General features: G+C 40.9%; 3 protein-coding genes across 9 annotated transcripts in view; 2 read left to right on the top strand and 1 right to left on the bottom strand.

The window, feature by feature from the left end:
• Positions 1-7,848, top strand: part of LOC135492671 (rho GTPase-activating protein 39-like) — a 165,188-nt gene extending 157,340 nt beyond the window's left edge. For all 5 annotated transcript variants that reach the window (XM_064779248.1, XM_064779247.1, XM_064779246.1 and 2 more), the window contains 3 exons: positions 396-553; positions 1,014-1,275; positions 1,790-7,848. In XM_064779248.1, the coding sequence (XP_064635318.1) occupies positions 396-553; positions 1,014-1,275; positions 1,790-1,984 (615 nt within the window). In that variant the 3' untranslated portion in view covers positions 1,985-7,848. The remainder of the gene's footprint in view (positions 1-395; positions 554-1,013; positions 1,276-1,789) is intronic.
• Positions 7,849-8,802: 954 nt separating this feature from the next.
• Positions 8,803-11,301, bottom strand: LOC135492682 (thymocyte nuclear protein 1-like). 2 transcript variants are annotated; one of them, XM_064779264.1, is made up of 5 exons: positions 11,123-11,301; positions 10,452-10,564; positions 10,100-10,261; positions 9,458-9,704; positions 8,803-9,172 (listed from the first exon to the last, which is right to left on the bottom strand). In XM_064779264.1, exons 1-5 carry the CDS (start codon positions 11,214-11,216, stop codon positions 9,132-9,134), a joined length of 657 nt encoding a protein of 218 aa, XP_064635334.1. In that variant the 5' UTR covers positions 11,217-11,301; the 3' UTR covers positions 8,803-9,131. The 2 variants fall into 2 exon arrangements, with proteins under 2 accessions (XP_064635334.1, XP_064635335.1); XM_064779265.1 differs by lacking the exon at positions 10,452-10,564 and having other exon boundaries at positions 11,123-11,177.
• A 49-nt stretch (positions 11,302-11,350) lies between these two features.
• Positions 11,351-24,945, top strand: LOC135492672 (leucine-rich repeat-containing protein 56-like). Of its 2 annotated transcripts, XM_064779251.1 has the most exons (11): positions 11,351-11,457; positions 12,518-12,608; positions 13,104-13,257; positions 14,000-14,148; positions 15,276-15,455; positions 15,897-16,011; positions 16,539-16,953; positions 18,028-18,283; positions 19,055-19,500; positions 20,303-20,600; positions 21,867-24,945. In XM_064779251.1, exons 2-11 carry the CDS (start codon positions 12,562-12,564, stop codon positions 22,069-22,071), a joined length of 2,265 nt encoding a protein of 754 aa, XP_064635321.1. In that variant the 5' UTR covers positions 11,351-11,457; positions 12,518-12,561; the 3' UTR covers positions 22,072-24,945. The 2 variants fall into 2 exon arrangements, with proteins under 2 accessions (XP_064635321.1, XP_064635322.1); XM_064779252.1 differs by lacking the exon at positions 20,303-20,600 and having other exon boundaries at positions 21,867-21,997.
• Positions 24,946-25,491: the final 546 nt, after the last annotated feature.

Here is a 25,491-nt window from a genome sequence, read left to right as displayed (position 1 = left end):
TGTTGACAGACCCATCAAATTCTAGTTTTCACACGGAGATATTGTTACTTGAAGCATCTGCAGGATGCTCTGAGAGTTGCCCTCTCTCTTACTTTAGGAAGCAGTGTGACCGGAGATCGAACCATTCGAGGTCATGCTGTTGTTAATCTTATCCATTGTGTTACTCTCACACTGACAACCTCAAAATGATACTTGTGCAGAGGCGTAGCTAGGGGAGGGTAGGAGCGAGAAGGGGTGTGAATTTCGAATTTGACCAAGAAACCCAAAAGCCGAACTGCATCTTTGTAATTGACAGCAATTATCTGTTGTATTTTCGGAAAATGACCCTCCACACTGGCTACGCTAATGTCGGTTGATTGTTTCCTTACGTAACCTGTTCCTCTCTTCTTCTGTAGCGTACGATATTCCACCCGTCGATGTTCGGTAGTACCATGGAGGAGGTGATGATGATGCAGAGGGAGAGATTTCCAAACCGTCGGTTGCCATGGATACAGACGGTCCTCTCAGAGGAGGTACTCAGGCTAGATGGTGCTCAAACTGAAGGGATATTCAGGTAGGTGGAGATGAGGGTCACTCTGGGGCAGTTAGGGATGGGGGGATAAGTACTCAGACCACATGGTCTATGATGGTGCTCAAACTGAAGGGATATTCAGGTAGGTGGAGATGAGGGTCACTCCAGGGCAGTTTGGGATGGGGGGACAAGTACTCAGACCACATGGTCTATGATGGTACTCAACCTGAAGAGATAGTAGGCTATTCGGAGATCAGGGCCTGTTTGTTCAAAGTTTGGCTATCTCCTCATGGTGGTACAAACCAACATTATCTTAAGAGTGCCCACAAGTTAAATTAGCTCTGTTAGATGCCACTATGCACCACCAAGTTGGCAAAACCTTGCCGCAACTCTTTGGGTTCCATCAGGCGTAATAGTTCCTGCTAAATTTAAGTAGCAGCCACTAAAAAAATGCGAACTCTATTTAATCGTGACCTTACTACTGAGCATTTGAACATTTCAGAGTGCCTGGGGACATTGATGAGGTGAATGCGCTCAAAGTGCGGTGCGACCAGTGGATACCGCCGACCGACTGCCCCGACCCACACATCCCGGCCTCGTTACTCAAACTCTGGTTCAGGGAACTTTACGAGCCGATCATACCTAACGACGTTTATGAACAGTGTATAGAAAACTATGCAAATCCCGAGGCTGCCGTCGATATTGTGATGGGCTTGCCGGAAATCAACAAATTGGTGCTGTGTTATCTCATCAGATTCTTACAGGTAAGAGCAGGAGCGACTCCTTTAAACGTATGCAGTAGAACCTCTCTATTGAGGGACAGGGGCCGGTTGTTCAAAAGCACAGAAGTCATGTTATCCCTAAAGGTTACATGAAGTAAACTTAAGGCACCATTAGCATCAAACTCCCCCTTGGCAGTCTGCAAATTAAATCATGAGAACCAGTATGGAATGAACTCGAATGGCGTTCCCCTTTAAAGGGGGACTATAGGCAGGAGGAGAGGGGCTAATTTGGCCATCTTCAGGTGACTAGTATACACAGTAAGGGCCCTTGGTCATGTCAGATTCAGCACTTAATATATTCTTCGTACAGGCATGAATCATTTCGACATACTGTGAGATATGAGAGACCCCTATTGGCGACTTTTTGTAACTTTATCTTGCCTGCCTAGCTGCCGCCTATATTCCCCCTTTAAGAGATGGACTTGTGTTGTCGTTAAGTCATGCTGCCCAAACTGTTAATGTTATTTGCCTCATTGTGTAATCTATTCTATTGTAGGTGTTCGCTGCTATTGAGAATGCTCAGATCACAAAGATGGACATTAATAACTTAGCCATGGTGATGGCACCGAACTGTCTGCGCTGTGAGTCGGAAGATCCCAGGATAATATTCGAGAATACACGAAAAGAGATGGCATTTGTGCGCACGCTGATTCAACACCTAGATACGAGTTTCATGGAAGGCGTGATATGACGTAGACATTAGGAGTGAGTTTAGTACGGAGTACTATGTGACACTAGGGACGAGGTCTTCACCATGTATGCTTCTAACAGAGGGACCTTATTAATCTAAGGACGAGGTTTTAGTGTGGTCACACTACAGATATGACGATTAGCTCTGGCGTATATTTCAGTGGGGTTTCAACTGGGGCGAGGTTGTTGTCGTGTTTTGAAGAACGGTGTGCTGAAAGTGACAAAGTAACCCGTGTTCCATCTGTGTTCAATACAAGTGCTCAGGATGACCCTTTCGTTGGTGAAAATGGAACTGACTCGGAAGTGCTCAGTGCTTTTTACGGTGAGGAAAGTGACTGCTTGTGTCTGATGATAATACCGTTATGAGTGACGGGGCCTCAGACTGTCGTATCTTCCTGCTTTTTATGGTGAATGCAGATTCTTCTGTCCATGCAGTTTACTTTTACCAACAAGGAACTCAAAGTACATCTAAAGTGATTTGTGTGAATTCTATCTCTATTAGCCAGATACTCGTAGGATTCGAAAAACCTGCATTGCGTGAATGTACTCGAATCTGACAGATTTGGTTTCGTGCCATTGACCACTGTATTATAATAGTACCATTGCCCCTAACTTGGAGGCTACATCAGTCCTGGTAATGTAATGTTGTGCTTATGAATGACCAAGTGTTTCCATAACTGCACTTGTGGCTTGCAAGGCAAAACCTGAGCATTGGTAAGTTACTACTCGAGGTGGAGATATTTTATATCAACGATATTTAGAGAAATTCTTACCACTGGTAATGTTTGCACCAATGTACTGAATCAGGCTTAACAAACTGTATCATTTTCATAGTGTGTCTCTTGCCCCTTGTGAGCTGGCCTCTCATGTGTTTCATAATCGAAAGTAAGCCCAGACTAGTTTGCCAGAGTAGCATGGGGTCTGAATTTGGGTTCCTTCGATGAGGTGGTTGAAGGCCTGAATCCACTAAGGTGGTTTTCCGTCGGAGTCCAATACTTTCATTGAAATTCTGCGCCTGTCTTTTCACAAGGTTAAAGGCCTAAATCCACTTAGGGTTTTTTTCTGCTATGTGAAACTGCTTTCTCAACCATTTGACTCTGCAGCTTTCACTGAAATTCCACGCCTGTGTAAACCATGCTGTTTCCCGCACTCACCGCTGTAGTGGTAAAAGTCTGGGTAGGCTTTATGCTTGAAAAATCCATGCTTGTATAAAGTTACACTTCGAATTGCGCTGTTCAGAATATAAGTTTAGTATCGAATGCACTGTACTCATTGTGATGGTTGTAAGGGTGGCCGGATTCTCTTGTGTCCATCATCAATCTTGAAATTGTCTCAAACCTCGCTCGGCTTCTCAATTTGTGGAAGAAACAAAGATAAATGGAGTACTTTCTAACCTGTCATTCCAACTGTAACCTTACCACATCAAAAGCAATGAAATAATTGTAGAAGCTTTCGATGTTTTCGCATGAACTTTGTCTCCCTTTTCGCACTTCTCCTCTTTTTCACGACCGCGGTTAACAAACGAAGGAGCGTAACGGTTTCTATCATTTATTCTTACCATCACATCTTTCGCTTGCCTTAGGTAGACACTCTGTGGGCTATTTTTATATGGGTACGTGGTATCATGGTGTACCTCTTGTATACAAGTGCAATAGTTTAACCGATGTAGTCATGGTCAGGAGAATTTCAACGTTGTGCATCTCTCGTCTTCACTTTGAATTTCTGGCACTTTCACTGCATTATACTTTCCCATGCGCTAGATTTCCAAGCGATATTTCATTGCGACGATGATTTAGATTTACAAAAAAGAATTTTATATTCATCATGACTTAGAGACGTCAAAACCTTTATCCAAGTTTTTGATAAAAGGGAAGTGATATTTCATTCGACAATGAATAAAACTATTGAGATTTACAAAAAATAGTAACAGAGACGTCAATACATTTATCAAAGTTTTCATACGAGGGATTTCTTTTGAATTAACAACAAAAAGCTTGATGCCAAATGCTCCATTCACAAAACCAACTTGTCAGGGTAACATCAAAACAAAACTTACGATGTGCGTTACTAAGAAAAGGCCATGTAAATTACTGTAACATTCACAGTGATACTATAGCAGTTACAATTGGTTGTTTTTATTGAAGAGTTATCACTAAATGAATTGAGAGTGATTTGCATCCAAGCTCGTGAGATGTTATTGAAATGAGGAATTCCTTGGTGGTTCCTGCACCTACTGACAGCGGGCAGAATACTTTGTTTTAACGTCACATCTTCCCCAATATGTCTGCCGTCATCTGTTTCATTTTATTGAGAGGAGAAAACGAGGAGAAATGAGTTCGGAGATTATTACATATTAGACTGAATTTCACAGATTTAGCGCGATGTAAACATTGCCATTGTAACTTGTACACCTTCTAGTCTGTAATGCGGGTTATAAGTATGGTTAGGATAAAGTGCCATGCAACAGGTGATTTTTGTCACTGAGACCTGCGTTTGCTATCACGTGCAATGAAAATCTCTTTTGGGGAGGTCATTGTAGGTGTCTGCAACAAGAATCTGTGACACTGCAATCTGCGATGAGTATTAAACCTAGTGATTACTGGTTTTACCAGCAGATGAGTGATCTTTTCATCACTTATTGCAGCGATGATTATCATAGGTTGCAACAGCATGAAATTGCATGTTTGCTGGGCACTTCAGATCTCACGACCCCTGATAGGTCAAGTGCTCATCTCTTGATTGGGTTGTCTCTTTGACAGCATAATTTTCCTCCGGGTTCTCCAGTTTCCTTCTACTTAAACATTACAAATCACCAAAGTATTGTTTATAGAGCTAATAATATCCTGCCGTAGTTGAAGCTCGGCTCAGTATTTTAAGATCTCTTGATGGTGAAATTTTTTTTTCTCTGTTGGCACTCTAGAGTGTATCAAGGGGCCAAACTCTACTAATTTCCCTCCTGACATGAATATTAATGGGTACAAGGCTCGATATGGGTTTCAGGAGGCTGGTGTCCCACCCATCCTGGAGAAGTTATATTAATAAAAGACAGAATTCATATTAAGGTCATATGCACCAGGGGTAGGGTATAATTGTACTCCGGGGTAAGTTCAGACCTGTCAAGTTACTAGTTTAGCAACGAAATCTGGAGACTAACTACAGGGTTGGATATTCTTGTGAGAGGATGCTTGGTTGGTAACGGCAAGATTAAGGCTGGACTTAAGTGAACTAAGAAATAGCTGGAACTAACGAAAATGAAAAATGAAATGTATCTGGCATCTCAGAAAGATTTGTGAAATGAATGCAAGTGACATAACAAAATATGTCTATGGTAACTGAAAGTCGTTTCCTGATTGTGGGTTGCAGTGAGTTTTACAAGTGGAAAGTTTTATGGGTTTTTTGAACCAAGTTTTATATCTATTGAAGGATCACAGGAATGTGATAAGAGGAAAGTAACTTATCACAAATATTTGATGGAATGGATATGTGAGGTTTTATTGTCGAATTCACGGGGCAAGTTGTTTGAAAGTTGGCGTTCAAAGATCAGTTGCATTTCAAGATAACTGACCAATACTTGGAAATGATTGGCCAGGTTACAGTTTTGTCATCAATGGGTAGTTCAGGCTTGATTTGTGGAGGTCTCACTTCCTGCTCAATTATCTTCTAACTGCCTAGAGGCATGCCCAACATTCAGATAATTAGCCCAAATTTGACGACCCTTGGATATCTGAAACAGGTTTTTGCCAGTAGATATCAGTTGTAATTGTATGCCTATGAATTTCATATAGTAATGTTTTAAGTGAGAATACGTTGTATAGTCAAAAAAGCTGCCAATAGGTGTCAGAGTTTTATATAAGTCATTCGTAAACGTGTCCGTTTTATTATGTAGAATTTGGTTCTTGCCTGTATAAAGTCTTAATGTATATAATGATGCTACTGAAGTTTGTGAAAGAAATGCATGGCTATATCTATCTGTACTGTATAAAAAATGGCCATAATGATTTATCTATTTCATAACTTGTAATAATTGATCAACATGGGTATTTTATTCAAGATATCCAATGTGGTGTGTATTGAGATAATACTGGGCCAACACTTTTAAAAGGTACAGAGTCCCTGTAAAGGGGGCACTTTATGGATACCTCAGAAATTGTACACAAACATTCTGTGTTTGCACTTTGAGCTTGTGTACCTACGGTACTTTCTACACACTAACTCTGTAACTAGCATTTAGCGCCGGTTTAACGTTTTGGAGTGTTTCATCTCATCTGTTTGGGTACGATGAACGACAGAAATGACTTTTGAAAAAAAATCATTGTCTGTAACTGTCTATTGTATGGTAATGCCGAAATATGGCGAACAACCTAAATTGTTACAGTGGTACTGCATAATTAATAGCTCTCAATCAAATCTAATCATATGGAACAAAACCGTGTGCGTTCTGTCTGGTCCTGTTTGCACATTCCTAGCATTTGGAAGAGTGGTTACAAAATAGCTTTTGGTTGGGGGTGAATGTAGTCTGCTACGGTAACTTTTCTCTCAAGATGACAATGTTTATACTCTGTCATAAAATGCTTGTATTCGGGGCTTTTTTCATAGCTAAATGACCAAACATCGTGTACTCAATTCATGCTCTTCCAAACATCATGTTCTGACTCTGTTAAAAGGTACTTTTTCGGTGAGCTCAGGCTTTACCTCTGTTGAAAGTTAGCAGTCAACTGGTGTGTTATTGGCAGGCTTTGCAAAGAGGTCAGTAAACTATTCACGTGTTATCATACCCTTGGCCTGTTCATGTACGGAAAAAAACTCTAATGTGCATTCCTCGTTTCCTCGATTTACACATGTCCTGTTGTAAGTGACACATTGCCTGTCGACTTTGAAAATGACTTTGTTCAGGTTCCTGTTCAGATAAGGTCTTGACATGTCAACAGTGAATTTTTTTCTTGAAAACCAGCCTTGGTCAGTACTAAACAGGATGGAAAACCAGCCTTGGTAGGTACTAAACAGTATGGAAAACCAGCCTTGGTCAGTACTGAACAGTATGGAAAACCAGCCTTGGTCAGTACTAAACAGTATGGAAAAACAGCCTTGGTCAGTACTCAACAGTATGGAAAACCAGCCTTGGTCAGTACTCAACAGGATGGAAAACCAGCCTTGGTCAGTACTAAACAGGATGGAAAGCCAGCCTTGGTCAGTACTAAACAGGATGGAAAACCAGTCTTGCTAGTACTAATCAGTATGGAAAACCAGTTGTAGTCAGTACTAAGCAGTATTGAAAAACAGCCTTGGGTCAGTACTACACGGGATGGAAACCCAGTCTTGCTTGTGCGAAACAGTATGGAAAACCAGTTGTAGTCAGTACTAAGCGGGATGGAAAATGAGCCTTTGGTCAGTACTAAACGGGATGGAAAACGAGCCTTGGTCAGTACTAAACAGGATGGAAAACCAGTCTTGCTAGTACTAAACAGTATGGAAAACCAGTTGTAGTCAGTACTAAGCAGTATTGAAAAACGGCCTTGGGTCAGTACTAAACGGGATGGAAAACCAGTCTTGCTAGTACTAAACAGTATGGAAAACCAGTTGTAGTCAATACTAAGCAGGATGGAAAACGAGCCTTTGGTCAGTACTAAACGGGATGGAAAACGAGCCTTGGGTCAGTACTAAATGGGATGGAAAACCAGTCTGTTTAGTAGCAGATTACTGGTTCTTTCTATAATGGCTTGTCATTCTGTTTGGTAGATTTAATTGGCGTTAACAATGTGTGGGTGATAGCATGTGCTCGAGATGAAGTTTGTTCACAATTCTGAATACTAGGAGCAGTGAGAAGTGTACTAGAATGTATATTTTGTCCATTCAGTCAGTAAAATTTTTAAAAACTGATTAATATATTCATGAAGTTGATTTTATTAATATTCATGGGATATTAATTATATTTGTGTAAATTTTCAGGCCAGGATATTTCTGAATAATTGATTTGAGATGAATCTATTCTCTGGAAACTAACTTGTGCAGCAAATGTCTACAGACTCACCGTTTCTTAGGAGGACTGCAGTAAAACCTCTCTATTAAGGACACCCTCGTGACTGACAAGTACTGTCCTGGATAGAGAGGTGTCCTGATTAGAGAGGTCAAGTCGAATGGAAAAACCAATTTGGGACCAAAACTTGTGTGCTTTATAGAGAGGTGTCCGCTAAGGGGGGGGGGGGGGGTCCACTATACATAAGTTTGTTTTCCTGTGAATAGATTCAAATCAAACACTTTATATCTTGATAATTGTATTACCCAATATTCATAAGGTAATGATAATATTGTGGCGTCATAGCCACAAAAGCCAAGTTCTATGTATAAGGGAATAAAAAGACTATTGTAATCGTGTTACAAACGCAATGAATTTTAGTGAATAACCTGTATATTTATTTTAGTGTTTTTATGCAAATAGCTTTAATTTAAGGACTTTATATCGGAGCCATTTATGTTAGGGCTCAATGTCACATGCTTTGGGCGGGGTCATGTTGAGGTATTTAACATATTGTCAATAATTGATATTATTAGCCTCATTTTGAGAATAAAGCATGGAAGTGAACAGTATGTGCGTCTTTTGGTTTTGTATGCAACGACAAGAATTAATAAAGACTAGTCTTTATTAAAGCTTAGCTCTCAATTCAATACTTCTTTAGGTAAACACCGGGATCCTTGAATCTTTTCCACGGCCGACTAGGGATATGTTCCAAGAATGCTCTTTCTTGTTGTCACCAACCCCAGGTAATGGTAAAAAACAAACAACAGCAAAGCGATTGATAAAGACAATTTTATATTGTACCTTCAAAATATAATGAGTTTCGTAAATATCTTGACAAATCACCACGAACACATTCTTAGTCATGAAATAATGCCACCTTTGTCTGTGATGAGAGAAATATTTTTAAGATAGTTCCTGTTCTCATCCCATTTTCAACCCATTTTGCTAGACTATTGTGGTGACCATGGCATGACAAGAGGATAAAAGATCTCTACCATCATTAGAGCTGCAGACTACCAAGAGTTTTGCAGCTTATCACTGTTCTGTGCACTTTTTAAATTGTTCCCGTTTATTTGGAATTACGCATCAATTGCGATATAAATGCAGCACCATTATTCCAATGTGCACTTCTTCAATCGTTCTCTTCCAAACTTATGATGAAGTCCCACTCTTCTGCAAATAGATAGGACAAGGAATTAGAAACAACTAAAGTGAACTCGAAGACAAATTGAAACTCGGATATTAGATGTATGTCTTCAGATCATGAGATACTCGGTCCAGAAGTGGCTGGAAATGGTTTACTGGTCGGATTATGGAAAGTACCCAAACTTTGCCATGGAAAACCGCAGAGAAACAGAAAATGTCTCATTAATCACAAATTTCTTCAGATTATCATCTTCCCTGAACAAACTTTCAGTAATTGCTGTTTGCAACAGTTTACATGAAAAAGGATCTTACCTTTAGTGAGTGGCTGCACAGACAACCTCGCACTTGTAAACAAAGCCAAGTTCCTCAGTGGGCCTCCACTTGCCTTGTGCTTTAGGTGGACCTGTTTCAACTCAGCCAGAGAAATGAAACGTTTTAACATTCTCTGATACTTGACGTCCACCATGAACCAGCGAGGGTCGTCTTCCTTGGCCTTTGGATCGTAATGAGCATCTTTTCGGTCAAATTGGGTGTGGTCGGGATAGCCTTCTTTCACAATCTAAAGATACAGACAAAATGGTTAGTTTCTCAGGGAAATAAGTGGCGTGGTGGTAAAAAACCAGGCTGATGATCGGGAGGTTGTGGGTTGAGCTATCTAGGAATCACCGCTGTTTTGTCAGTGTCCTTAAGCAAGACACTAAACCCCCAATTGCTTCGTCTTTCAAATGAGATGTGAAACCAAGACCTCTTGTACCTAGTGTCTTTGCCTGGGAAAGAAAAAGACCCCACCAAGTGAGAATCATAAGTAATATAACTTGAGATGAGCTCTACCTCTGGCTGAAGACAGAGTAACTAGGCACCCAACTGTAGTGGAAAGAATGCTCATCTCACCTTGGAGGAGGAATCAAAGGATGTTTCAATGAGCCAACTAGGACTGACTAAGATATGCCTTACCTCCATGATCCCTGCAATACCAGGCTCCTTACAGTTGCTGTGATAAAAGAAAGCCTGCTGATGGGTTTTCATTCCTCGCATGTGGTTCCGTGCCGAGTAGTTTCTCACACCATCCCAGCATGCTGTCTGATCAGGCTCGGCTTTGAGGTCCTCTATGCCAAACTGAAAAAATAAACTTCGATCATTTCTATTGCTGAAGTCACTACGCCGATATCCCCAATCGGTGCATAACCGTAGTGGCACGCACAAACGCTCATCCTTCGTTGGACAATGATGGAGAAGTGCTGACACTGAAGAGGTAGGAGAAGAAGAGTTCTCTGTCCAGAACCGATTTAAGGATCATATTGTGTACCTTCATATCAATACCCTTTTCGAATCTGCTCTCAGGTTCCGATTTCATCAGCCAATGCGTGTATTCCTTACTTGGTTTCTCTTGGTTTTTCTTAGCTTTAGTAGCCGTTGTTCCTGCAGATTGAAATGCTAGCAATTGAAATGCACAAGTTGGTGAAATTTTCTCACATCATCATTAACATAAATAGGGGCCAGGTCACAAATAAAATTCAGTAGAACCTCTCTATTAAGGACACCTTCGGGACTGACAAATGCTGTCCTTAATAGAGAGGTATCCCGATTAGAGAGGTCAAGTTGAATGGAAACAACCAATTTGGGACCAGAACTAGTGTCCCTAATAGAGAGGTTGTCCTTAATAGAGAGGTGTCCGCCGAGGGAGGTGCCACTGTAAACCCAAATTTTCATTTTTTACCTCGGACAATTCGCCACCTGCGAGTGACGAATCGCTCGTTTGCGGTGAAAACCGATGGTCACCGCGACCTCCGATCATCATTCATCTGGCCGCTGCCATTTGTTGTCGTCTCAGCTTAGGTACTGAAATCAAGACCATTTGTTGTCGAGAAGGCCCTATGACACGTAATACGATTATGATCCCTGGTCGCAGCAGTCGTTAGCGGGGGTTTGCGGGGCACTTTTTTACTTTCTTATTCTTTTGTGATTCATCAACCCTACCATTTGAAACTTTGCAGTCATTTATCTTGTCTTTGTTCTTGCCCGCTGACCTGGGCCTTCTGGATTTAGTAGGAGCTGTGCGAGCACGGCCCATCTCGTTATAGGCAAAGTATTGATTGTAAGGGATGTCAAAACGATGACAAAAGCCACGTGCTTTTTTCGCGGGAGTGACGGTTTGTTTACACACTAGACAGGAAGTTTGCGGGGCACCTGCGCAGAGCAGCCACATTCCTGATTCCAAAATGGCCGACGATGATTTGGTTGCTACTGTACACAACTCTCAAAAACTCGGCTGAATTTCGGTGAATGTTTCCTTATATACGGAGATGGGCGATGTAAGTCATCTAGTTCCTTTTAAACGTATCTCAGGGGGAGATAGCGAAAGTCTTGTCAGTGAAATTAAACTTCCATTTTTTCTTCAGTGCATGAGTGCATGCAATGCATTGGCAATGCACGGACGGTTGTACCTGTAGTAATGTTGGATGAATCACAGACAGAGAGTCAGTTGTGACAAAACTCCTGAATATGTGGATGGAGATGTGAACATTAAACTTTCAATCAATACAGCCTGGAAGTTGCGGTGGCATGTTTTGGGTATAGTGTAGCGCGTGTACCGGATATGACCTGTATGCTGTAGTGACTAGTGTCATGTAATGTAAATGTAAACTAAAGCATATCTTCGACTCCTTCGATCAATTAAGAAAACACTCGAGTGGAGGAGTATATTGAAAATCACTGGTTATGTCAGGATGCCATGATTCCATACCGGTCATGTGGTAGGCTTAACAAATCAAATGTGCATACTCTGAAGGCCTTGGCCGACATCGGACATACCATAACCCACTGGGACCCTTCGTTCCAGGTGAAACTTGTTACTTGTCAGTGGCAGTGCCCTACCAGCCCTATTAAACTTCTTCCAAAAGGTCGATTTGATTTATTTGGTATCTTCATCCATCATCATTTGCTACAATGTGCATCATGATGAACCTGGGTTGATACTGTGTCTTTTGTCTTTCTTTCTAGGCAAAAGTTTTAAGTTGATTAAATGGGCCCATGGGGACAAACTCATAAAATACACCATGATCGTTTTTACAATTTCAGCTAAAGGATAATTTACAGAAGAACCTCTCTATTTAGGACACCCTTGGGACTGGCAAATGCTGTCCTCAATAGAGAGGTGTCCTGATTACAGAGGTCAAATTGAATGGATAGTACCGATTTGGGACCAAAACTAGTGTCCTTAATAGAGAGTTTGTCCTTGATAGAGAGGTGTCCTCTAAGGGAGGTTCCACTATATTTTCTAACTGAAAAAAAGGAGACAAGTCCAGATTTTCTGTTTTTACCGACGTATTGGGTGTTACTCTCCCATTCAAACATGTTCAATCTTCTCTCCAGATCGACTGTTGATGACTATAGACTTGGCTCCATCATTTGAATAAATGGCTGTGGTACAGGAATCCTCAGTCCCGGCTATTCAACAATTCAAGTAAGTAATTGGTCTTATTCTGTGTCACTATTTGCTGCAAAGTTTAATGAAAAAAGTAACTCGAGTCTCATGAGGCTCACGCCAGGTCTAAGAAATAGAATAGAACAGTGAAAAAGTATGTGGATCACTTTTTTCTCACCCAATGAATGAAAAACTTTGTTCTTGTTCATGTGTGGGCCACCCAATTGCCAAGTACTCTGTGCTCTTTGCTCTTCTTGATTTATCAATAATGATATTATGATTATGAGTTCTTATACAGTGATTATCTAGGTTTCCTTGCTCAAAGTGCTTTTGGATAACATACTATTACCCCGATTGCCACAGAAATCAATCTGGGGTTTCAAGGATTAACCAGAAAGGTGCTCACCTGAACTTGGCCAATAAGGGAACCAAGCAGTGACTCGGCTGTGAGTCGAACCCACGACCTCTCGATCCTGAGGCTGTCGCCTTCCACTGCGCTATCAACAATTTTATTTGTTGGGCTCTCATTTTCAGCCTACCAATGATGGATCCCTCTGTGAGGCCAAAGAGTGCCCTTGCCCGGGGAGTCCAGATCCGGAGCTACAAGGAGAGTTGTATCAACCCGGAGCCTATTATGATTGAAGAGACAGATGTCCTTCTCGAGGAATATTTATCACCAAGACGATTGGTAAGTTGAAGGAGTATTTACCAGCTTCAAATGGAATGAGACCCAAGCCGCATGTGGAAAGCAGTTTTTTAAGCTGACGGTTTTATATACCTTCCCGAGAAAGACCGAAGACCAAGCACTGTGGAACATTCATTGGTCAGGAACGTTTGTATCTGAATTTCTACTGAATTTTCATATACCCGTTATCTCCAGTTTACAAGTGAAAGCGTGGCCTTTCTGTGCAGGCATCGTAGGTTGCACTTCAAGTTAAGGGTTCCAGTGATGCAATCTGAAATCATTATAAAATCTCCAGAGAGAAATTAAATTCCTGGCTTTTCACAACAAGTTTGAGGCTCAGTATGAGATAAAAAATCTATGAGGGTCTGTCGGATAAGACTAAAAGATGTTGTCCCTTGTACCTGAGTGTCTATGCCAGGGCAAGTATGAGATTTCACACACATGGACAGTAGCTTATAGTGGACACCAGTTCCGTCTGCAAAAATTCAGTAGGGTTACGACGCCAGTAATAATGATGAAATGTTGATGATGATGATGTATTAGGACGTTGTGATGAGTAATATATCGGGAGTTATTAGAATCAAAAGTACAAAATCTTTTCAGTGCTGCCTTTAAGTATCATTTTGATCACATACATAAATAAATGAAGGCACTGAATTAATGAATACGACATGCATTTACACCATGCGATGTTGGTCTTACTCTTAGTTTTGTGTTTGCATGAAAATATTGTAACTTTTTTCAGCGTGCGCTAACAGGAGTGGATGACCTTGAACAAGTCACCAGTCTAGAAATGAAGGTCGACACAAGTGAAACTAGCCTGGGAAATTTCGGCTCAATGCTCCCAAGTCTCTCCCAGTTAAAACTCTCCAACAGCATAATCGCTAGTATACGGTAAGTACTTACAAGCATTTATTGCCTTTATTTGCATGAGCGAGTTTGTTTTTTTTGGTTGGTAAATGTTTATTTCATAACACTGCTCAGGTGTGTAATGGATTTAGCTGGTCTCACAATGCACAAAATGTAAATCATTAGCTGAAAAGTGCTATATCATGGTGGTGAACTCTGATAAAAGTGCCTTTTTTAAAAAAAGCCAAAAAATGCCCTCTTTTCGGGCCACATCAGCAATAGAATACTAGCCCTGGGTCAAATTTGAAATTTGGTGCAGTAAACAGAGAGATTTTCGCGAACATTTTATCGATTTCAAACCCTCTGTGTAAGGAATACCAATTCTAGTATTTTCTCAATTTATCTCTTTGCTGCTAAGGTTTTTGAGGTGAGCTTGTGCTTGCTAAATGTGCGATATCATGATAATTTAATACTGAGTGCAGCACTGGAGCCTCTGAATCTGATCTAGTTTTAAACTTGATATGGGTTTGACTATCTGAGTGTTTAAGGCACATAATGGTGAACTGTTTCAAATTTCACATATCTGTTGTGTATTCTGGATTACACTATTGGTGCTTCATAAGAATTCATTTCAAATTACATCGATTTCAATGTTTAGTTAAGGTACTTTGAACAGATGTCTTGATACCCCAATGTCTGTTTTGGTTATATTATATTAAAGTGTTTCACCAGAATTTGGAAAGGGTAGGGATTTTTGAAATTAGCAAAGAAAAGGGTGTGGTGAACTGAGAAAAGGGAAGGGTTGGTACCCTTTTGTAATTTACAAGATTAGCTGTTCTGAAGAAAGGCTGGGGGCACTTTCATTGGGGCCGGGTGCTGTGCCCTTCTATTTCTATCCAGCAGAAACACGACTCAACAGACACCTCCCAGATGGGGCTCTTGTTTTGTCCAAACCTCAGGTTTGGCCAGCTTTTTTGCTCCATCCTTTTGCAGTGAGACCATGAATGAATGTGCCATTGTACAGTGTTAACCCTTTTGCTATGATGTACAAGTAGAGGAATTATGAAATGCTGGCCAGAAACCCAGGGAAAAAAGATGCACAAAAGTCACCTGCCAATCAAATTTTCAGTCATGCAACATCAGTTGATGATATTGTTATGCTTATATTCCAGAGACCTTGGTTCTAGTTTAGACAGTTTACGTGTGCTGTGGATGGGTCGATGTGGACTACAAGAACTCGACGGAGTATCGTCGATGGCGAATCTACGAGAATTGTACCTATCTTACAACGAGATATCAGAGTTAGGACCATGCAGCATGTTAGAAAATATCCAGATATTAGATCTAGAAGGGTAAGTTGACTCAAATGATACACACAATGATAATCTTGAATTATACCAAAAAATTCCGGCCATTTGATTTACATATCATTAAATTTTCCTTTGAAAATTGTTGAAATATTGTAATTCTAGTTAACTGTGGCCATTTTCTGTAAAAGAAAACGTGCAATCAGAGCATTTGCTGTGATACATGCACATATGGTAGAATTGCAGTGCAATCCAACTCAAAATACTGGAAGGCATGTACACTGTTCTGCTCTGAAAAAATAACTCAGCATTTAAAAACTTGCTTGAATTTCGTTTCCTGGTGGCAACCCTTTGGGCTTTTAGGTTAAAACTTCATGCTGAACAGATTACAGTGAAATAGCTTTGCGATTGTATAATATTGTTGCCTCAAATAATAGTACCTAGGTGCAGCTATTACTATAAAACTGATTCTGACCTTCTTTTCAGAAATAACATCGAAGAAATCTCTCAAGTTGAATTCTTGGCATTATGCTCAAATCTGAGCAATCTGACCTTGGATGGGAACCCTATATGTGTCACACCGTCACCAGATAAAGCAGAGGTAAAGTATGCACAGCTAAAATCTCCAGAACACACGGCTTTGAAGATGGAATGAGGGCTACAGCCAGATGTCCACAGAACTAAAAATGGCTTTCTTTTCTTTTCCATTTTCATATTCATGTACGACTGTGCATCAATTATGGTCAAATCACTACTGATCACACTTGAAAGTAGTACTTAAAGAATCAATGCGTCGTCTCACTGTGCAATCAGAATGGTCCTGCCTGCCTGCATAAGATTCGGATGGGGTTTGAGCCAAATGTGTTCACTGGTGTCGATTTGGGAATCCCGCTATATGCCCTGGAACATGGTAGACCGGTGGACAAAAATTAGCCCCCAGAACTTCAGACTCCCCAAACCCAGAAATTCTCATCATGACCTGTCAAAAGTTGACTCTCATCCTTTATATGCTAAAATGAAGATGTCGAAAAGACCGTTTCCTTCTCCAAATATATAACCTCGTATGATGATTTCTAAAAACAGTATGCCTTTGTCATCAGTTTCATGATTGATATTTTTCTTTTTCAGCCAAGTTACGACTATCGAGAAGCTGTGATAAAAGCACTACCCCAGTTAAAAATATTAGACGATGAGCCGATATTTAAGAATACGAATAAGTCAAAAATGTCTAGTTTACGGCCGCCCAAGAAAAAGAAACAGCAAGTCAGTGTGTTTGAGGACGATTGGGCTTTAATCAATGAACTTATGGCTGAGGGTGATTTATTGAATAACGAGGAGACGGATAGTCCTGTTCCTTTAGCCAGGCCTGGAACGGCTTTTAGACCGACGACAGGGTATACTCCAGGATCAGTTCTTCGACCAACTACCGCGAAACGGCCCATGACTATGGCACGTCCGACAACGAGCAGACCCATGACGTCAAGGCCGACTACAGCTAGACCTATGACTGCAAGGCCTGGGACTGCTAGGCCTGGATCGAGTGGTGAGTGTGCCCTTCCTTGATGGCGAAGTGATGTGGAAAGAGCATGGCTGTTTGTAGAAAGTGCTGTGGCATGGCTCTTTGTAGAAAGAGCTGTGGCATGGCTGTTTGGAGGAAGAGCTGTACCATGGCTGTTTGTAGAAAGAGCTGTGGCATGGCTGTTTGTAGAAAGAGCTGTGGCATGGCTGTTTGTAGAAAGAGCTGTGGCATGGCTGTTTGTAGAAAGAGCTGTGGCATGGCTGTTTGTGGAAAGAGCTGTGGCATGGCTGTTTGTAGAAAGAGCTTTTCCATGGCTGTTTGTAGAAAGAGCTGTACCATGGCTGTTTGTAGAAAGAGCTATGGCATGGCTGTTTGTAGAAAGAGCTGTGGCATGGCTGTTTGTAGAAAGAGCTGTACCATGGCTGTTTGTAGAAAGAGCTGTGGCATGGCTGTTTGTAGAAAGAGCTGTACCATGGCTGTTTGTAGAAAGAGCTGTACCATGGCTGTTTGTAGAAAGAGCTGTGGCATGGCTCTTTGTAGAAAGAGCTGTGGCATGGCTCTTTGTAGAAAGAGCTGTGGCATGGCTGTTGGTAGAAAGAGCGTAGCTGTTTGTAGAAAGAGCTGCAGCATGTCTGTTTGTGGAAAGAGCTGTAGCATGGCTGTTTGTAGAGAGCTGTCGTAGAGTTGTTTGTTTTAAAGATGGCTATACCTCATCCCAGTGTGCACTGCTTGGTCAAGGAAAACAAGCGATTGCTGTATCCAAATTATCTGTGTATTAAACTGAATTGCATACTGTAAACCACCATTGTGTTGGGTCCCAAGATTAGATTGAAGAAAAACCAATCTTCGAAGAAATCAGCCCATTAGTTTTTCCACGGCGGCCCAAAAGGACAGTGACGTCAACTTATATGTTATTCAGTTGTCCTTGGCTGCAGCTTTCTGCGATATCAGTCGCATCAATGACGTAGCGTCATCATAGTGCATTGCATCATGACGTCATGAGATTGGCTGTCGCAAATTGGTTGTAGTGAATACTATTTCAATGTTTCGAACAAATCAAGTTTTCCCCAAAAGTAATTTTAGACACTTTTACTGCAGATAACACCGATTTGTCCACTGATGATGCCAGCCAGTTGACATTGGGCACCGTAGTTTGTGGCAATCCATCAAAAGCTCTGAGGGCGCGAAGAAAGCAGACGATACAGCAACCAGTTGTGCAGACGCCACCAAAATTATTCTCTGAATATCGGTCAGAGCCAGAGAAACCCTACGATCAGGCAGCGGCCGTTCGAGATGATAAGAATCTTGAGGGAATATTTGAGGAGCTGAGTGAATGGAGGTTACACAATTCAGAGTAAGTTTGCTCGTGTTGTAAATCTTCTGTATTTAAAATTTAAAATATTGATTGGAGAGCTGAGCGTCAAAAAGGACATTATTAGCTCTTTAAACAATATTGGGCGACTGTAATGTAAGTAGGAGGAAACTGGAGACCCCGGAGGAAACCTATGCTGTGGAAGAGAGTCGCCCTCTCTGTCACATGACTAAGTGTGCTGAGACCGACCAGGAATCGAACTGGAGGTGAAACAAAATGGCAGTCTGTGTTGGCAGTCATGAAAGTATGTCATCAATGAATATAGTTCTGGGGCTGCGCAGGAGACTAGTTCTCTGTTGTTTCTCGCATGATGGTGGCTATAAACACCTTGACTCGTCACATGCTTTGTGCAGAGGTCTACAGTAAGAAGCAGTTCCCACACATCCATTTTAAGAAGACTTTCTCAGAAATAGCTAAAAGATTACGAGACCAAATAAATAGTGACAGTCTCTTAAAGGGGAACTATAGGCATCTGTTTGGTAGGCAAGATAAAGTTACACAATGTCGCCAATAGGGGTCTCTCACATCTCACAGTACGTCAAAACTATTCATGCCTGTACAATGAATATATTTAGTGCTGAATCTAACATGATTAAGTGCCATTACTGTGCACATTCCTCACCCGATTGAACCCCTCTGCTCCTGCCTAAAGTCCCCCTTTAAAGTGCTTTGAGACAGACCCTGGTCTATAAAAACACTATAAACACTGCCGTTATTTTTTGACATTTAATTCATGTTCTTCATTCCTCTTAGAGTACAAGCTGAACGGGAGAAGGAAAATGTACCACAGGTTCTGCGAATAGATGAAGAAATCGTTGTGTCATCTGACGGGGAGGAAAGCGACACAGAGATCTTATACAGTGCTCTTGGCCCGGAGCCGCAAGACAATTTAGATAGCATTGACCTAGATAGTGCGGGGCATTCTGATAGGAGTTCTCTAGGCGTGTCGACCGATAGGAGTTCCGATTTTGACACGTCGAAATTAGAACAAGACTTTATGGCGGAGATGGAAAGATGTAGTCGTTTAATGTATACTGAGGAGCTGGATCGTGAGAACAGTGCTATTAATAGACATTCGCAACGGGTTACTGGTCACGGGAGCGCACGTGTTGCTGGCTCCGGTTCCGGTTCTGGTAGTGCCGAGGTGAAGAGCGCTGCGAGAGGGACGGAGAGGCAGAGAGGAGCGGAAAGTCACAACGGTAGGTTGGGAATTGACCAGAACCATGAAGTTTTCGTGGAATCTCTTTAAAGGCTTACGCCATTCGTTGAAAATTTGAAATTTGTAATTGAATTTGAAAATTTCCAATTGAGTGAAACGTACTGAATACTGGTGTAAATTTTGACATTGCCTTGGTGTAAACAGCTATAGAAATACTCTAGATACCAACTTTCAGCAAATTTGTATGTATAATAACTGCACTACGACATTGTGCATAACTGCATTTCTATTTTCCTGGACTACCAGTAATTACGAACGGCGTACTCCTTTAAGGACTGGACAAGGTTCTCCATTATTCTTTTGTCCGAGGGCTGCACCCAGGCAGTAGGACTATGAGAGCATCTGGCATAAGGTTTATGCCAACATTAGCAAAAACATTTTTGTGCAACCAGCCCCCGATCTAAAACGTTTGCTATGATAGTAGGGAACTAATTATCTAGGAATTCAAGCATATGCATGAATTAAACAGAGGTGATGTCAAATTTCTGACTTAGTAAGATTTCGGACTTCCCCCAACAAATGCTAAATTTGACAGCTGGAATTGAAAGATGTCTGTTTCAACTCTCTGTGGATTTTTTAACCTTCAAAATTAGACCAAAAATAAGCATTTTGTGGTAATGATTGCTGGTGGTAAAGGACAACATTTTCACAAGAAAACTATTTCAGACTCTTTGCCTCCCTTCATTGGTATCGCTGAGTCTTGGTCACATAGCTTATGGTGTTGGTTTTTCTGCACCGCTTAGCTAGCCATGTAGTTTGCACTTTAACATTTTAATCAACAGGTGCTAATAGGCTTTCGGCAAGCGGGGCTGTACGAGCCAGGAAATACCAACCAGCTACTAAGTCAGAAAGTCATCTAAATGGGAATCCCCGGAAACGCTCCCCTCGCCATGATGAATCGTTTGAAGCTGCGTCCGATAGTGAGGAATCCAGGACCGGCACATCGTCGAGTCAATGGTCAAGTGCCAAAGGTCATGGGTCAGACGGCTTTAGAGTCTTGCCAGGAGTCCAGAGACGATCGTCTGCCGGTCGGGACGAAAGACAACGCGAGTCGTCTGGTGTTGTTAAGGACTCGAGAAGGTAGAGTAATTGTACATGTAGAACTTGTACATTTCTGGTTGCCGTTTGATAGAATATTGTGTCTGAAGGCTGACCAGGGTTTTGAATATTTGGATCAACGGCAGGTGCAGATTTGCCAAAAATTTCAAGGAAAACTAAACTAATTTCAAAGTAGATGACACTAATTTGTTAGTTTCTGTAGTAAATCTATGCCTGTAGCACCCCACCTCTGCCCTAGGTAATTGATGTTTAGAGGTCAGCTGTCTGGTTCATGCAAGCATACAGTGGTTATATTGTTGTTGTGTACGTGGTTAGACACTGGTACAGCTAGTGCGCTCCGACATCAGTCAGGTTTTATTTTGAAGTGTCCCTCTCCTGGTCTGGCTGCAATTACCGAGCTGACGAGCCCGGACTATCCAGTTTAATTTCAGATCTTTTTATCCTTGCCTGGTTGTCTGGTTTACACAAGCACTCTGCCCTTACAGAATGACTACTGTAAACCGTGAAATTTTCGCGACGCTAAATTTTCGCGAATAGGACCACCCAGAAATTTGCGACGAATAAATTTCGCGATTGACACTGCTCAAAAATCAATGTTGAGTGTAAAAAGTACTTACGGTAGCGACTTGTTAAACTGCATAATGTTTATCAGTGCTAACGGGTTACGCAGTGCGCGATTCAATTATTGAGATCATGAGTCAGTTTGACGATGTTTTCATGAGTCAGTTTGACGATGTTTAGGGCTGTTGTAATTGCCGTTTTAACATGCGGATTTTCGCGATATGAATTTTCGCGAGATTAATTTTCGCGTTTCAACTGGCATTCGCGAAATTCGCGAAAATAAAACGCTCGCTAAATTTCACGGTTAACAGTAATCTAACATGAACTAACAGTCAGTGGTTTCAGGTTTGGCTTTACAACGTAGCTTTTAGTGTAGAGTGCAAGTCTTCCTCGAAGTTAAAACTCACAATGTTGGTATTACATCTCAGGTGGTGATCCAAGAGTTGGAACTCCTCCAGATCGAGCCCTCCCTTTCTCCAAGCGGGGCGTAGCTAGGTTTTTGGTCTTGGGAGTGCAAAAGGCTATGGAGAAGGGTGGCGGGGCAAAATGAAACTTCTGGAACTTTTCAGCCAAGATCAATGTAAAAAACAAGTCTTTTGTGACTTTTGAGGGGGGGGGTGGCATTTGACCCTCCCTGCCCATGCTAGCTACTCCCCTGCCAAGTCTTGGGCTCGCCCCGCATCTCCAGGTATCGAATTCACTTCACGCTCTACTTTACTCTTCCAGTATGAGAATGCCGGCAGAACGTCGACATGAACCAATGGCGAACGACAAAGCCAAGCCTGTGATACGATCACCCACATCGCCCGCAGAGAGGTCGCCACAGTCTTCGTCTGTACGGAGTCGAGGTCCACGCGTTGCCATGGCGTTACCATCACAACCAAGGATAGCACGTCAAGCGGACAAAGCGCAATCTAACAGCAGGCACTGATTCGATTTAAGTTGTTTGTGGTCATTGTCGAAAGCTGTACATTTTAGGAGGGAATAACGTGCTTTGTACGTCACCAGCGTGACATGGGGCCATGCACAGGGTTTCCGCCAGAGGGGGGATGGGGGGATTCATCCCCCCTAAAATATTTCAAGGGGGGATATCCCCCCCTTAATTTTGAGCACTAAAGTTTGTTTTACTGTCGAATGAGTAATTTTGATGATTTGATATGTAAAATAAGAGCATTTGGGAGCCAATTGTAGCGGTTTTAGGGCCAAAAAACGTCTCAGGTGGGGTCATATACCCTTTTTAAGAAAAAAGAAATTTTAGAAAAAAATATTTTTTGGGAAAAAAAAAAATTTGTTGCTCCCCTCAAATTTAATCGCGGTGGAAACCCTGCATGCACATGACGTGCTATGCACGTCATTTGCAACGAAATGGTTTATATTTATACAAAAGCATTTTACACCATCTGTATAAATATATAGATGTTTTGGCATCGGTGGGATCTTTTGAAGGACATATTGGGAGAACCATCAAAACCGACAAAAACCAAGAATTGTACATATCTGAAGAGAAATTCTTGAACAGACAAGAATTTGAAGCCTTTTCTGATGAGGGGGCACTACGAACCAAGCAGTCTTTTTCTCCAATATTCACTAGAGTTTAAAGCAAGATACACCTGACAGTTTAGATTAAATGGGCTTTAATGATCAATACTAGTCAAATGCATCATCATCAGCACTTATCGTTGTACACCATTTGATATATATATATATATATATCGTAATGTACATGTATATCGTAAACACTTTGTAAATCATATTTGATACAGTAAAATGGGTAATCTTTCTAGGTCCAGGTTTTCTTAACAATCAAATCATTACTGAGACCGATGAGGTAACATGTTGATAGATATTAGTTGGGGCAGATTGCTTAGTTTGTCAAGAGGTAATTTTGAAATGATCCACAGATATCTATTTCGTTTCTCGTCTTGTGTTGTCATACTGATTTGAATGCAGTATTTAATTCAGGAGCGTGCCCAAAAATATTTCTCAATCAATCAATCAATCATATATCTGACAACAACTGAAAATATTTCTGACAACAACTAAAATTTCCTTTTCCGAAAATTCAGATACATTGAAAATGTCAGATTTTCAGAGAATTGGGAATGGTCAATGTAAAAAGGTCATTTGACCACAATGAGGGAGTTAGATTGATGTCTGTTAATGAGCACAAATTAATCTGAACTTCCCTAGGTATTTTCCTCAACTTACTCCCCATAATCTTACAATGAAGTCCAAGATTGTAAAGTGGCATCCAAAACTTTAGGGTCAAAGTGACTTAAAGGAAACCTATAGCGAAATGCTTATATAAATGGGAAGTTTTGAACGGCCCGGTTTAAACCTTAGGGGGAATAAGCTTCAGTTGATAAATGTAAGCAGTTTCGAGTTCCCCACAGGTAGTTGATTATGTAGCCAATGAGCTGCATAAGAAGTACCGTAATCATCAATTTGGTTTTTTTACCACGTTCAGCTAGTCTAAATAAAGACTTGTGCCGCAACTGGATCTCTTTAAACATTGCTGAGAGTGATACTTTGTTGATGATATTGGAGAAGTTTGCCATTTGAACGTTTGTTTTGTACATGATCCCTAAGCTTAATTTTTCGACATTTTTTCATGGTCATTGAGACCTTTGCAGACAATTAACGCAAAGGGACTTTGATTGTGTGCTTTCATAACTTTGGCCTGGTATCTTAGGGCCCATGTGTTAGTTTTATGAATTGACGCTTTATATTGTGCTGCTTCCACTATTGAATTCTTCCTCGAATTATAGACACGTATGCAAATTACAAATATGTTTCAACTTGGCGTTTATGTGCATCCAGATATCTTGTATTTTGGGTGAATTTGGTTTCTTGAGATTCTTTTTGAAAATTGTATCTGGCTAGCCTCAACGAATGTTCATGATGAACCTCATTGTTGCCAATTTGTAGTCCGTCCATGACTTTTGAGTGAAATTTACACTTTGAATGCATCGCTTCTGCTAGCTAGCACATGACATTTTCGGCCCAGTCCGTCCAGGTTTTTAGTGCCACTTATAGCTTCGTTTGATATATGTTTGGGAAGAAGTGTTTCAAATGCACATAGAACCACATGGTGGTAAAAATTCCGCATGAAATGAATTATAGACATTTTGATAGTTCCAAATGACTTCTATAACTAGTTTATTTTTTGATAGAATTTGTAAGATAACAGAATATTCAATCTTGTTAGATGTTAAACTCCCTGTTAGGCTCAAAGCCATCAATGAACTCAGTAAGATGCATAATGGTGATTTGACTCGTAGTTATAGTTGCACACTCTGTGTTCTTAATTGTCCACTATAATTTAACCGTCAAAAGGTTAATAGCAAATGTATAAAGCAAACTAAGTGTGTTGGTTAATTTTCTCAGAAATAATTACGACAGTGATATAGGGAATGTGCCCGTCATGCAGTTACATCAAGAGTGATATGACTAAATATTTATTGTTCGATAAATTGCCAAATTTTGCGGAAATTTCTTGTGAGTTTTGCAAATAACCTTGAAAGAACCTACGATTCACAAAAATTAAAATTGGAAGAATCAAAAAACCTTTTGACTGAAAATACATGAACTGAAAGAAATTTCATAATCCGCCAGAATGAAATTGACTTTCAGAAATTTTTGCAAATCACACAAATGGAGAGGCACAGAAATTTGACAGTTGACAGTACTACTCTTGGTTACATGCACTCCTGGAATACACCAAGGAATTTGAAATGTTTCAGAATGATCATTTCTTAACCAACATTTGTACATTTACCTTTGTGTATGAATATATTTGAATAAATGTGGAATTTCGTATGATAAATTTGACATCCTTTTGTTGGGGACTGATTTGCAGAATTAGAAACTTGGGCTCCTCTTCTTCTACTGCCTGTACTGTGACTTCAGTCCAGTGGCAGAGATGAAGCAGCATTTCTAGGTCATGCATTGTTCCCCTCAGAAGTCCTTATAGTCCTTGTAGAATAGGAAATACAGAAATCTGTCACAAGCTAAAATTGCAGTGATGGCTCCCCAAGCTGATGATTTTCTTAACCCACTGTCCATGAAATGGAAGTCCTCATAATCGGGTTTGTAATGCGAGAAATACACATGTCCTCCCTTAAGTTGCCAAAATGTTTTGACCATTATTTCTGCCAAAATTTTGCCCCCCCCAAGACTAAGCAGCTATTTATTGGCCTGGTATTCGACAGCTATCTTTGATGTACTGTCACCTGATAATAAAATTCCTCTTTGATTGCGCATTCTATTAAGGTGACACATCCAGGTCCACAATTTCTGTCTTCGGCCGCTATTTGAGTAATATCCGGTAAGAATGGAATATAATGTAAAG

This window comes from Lineus longissimus, chromosome 8, assembly GCF_910592395.1.
Source record: "Lineus longissimus chromosome 8, tnLinLong1.2, whole genome shotgun sequence".
NCBI classification, from domain to species: domain Eukaryota; kingdom Metazoa; phylum Nemertea; class Pilidiophora; order Heteronemertea; family Lineidae; genus Lineus; species Lineus longissimus.
Note: the sequence above shows the minus strand (reverse complement) of the source record. Positions and strands in the feature narration are given on the sequence as shown.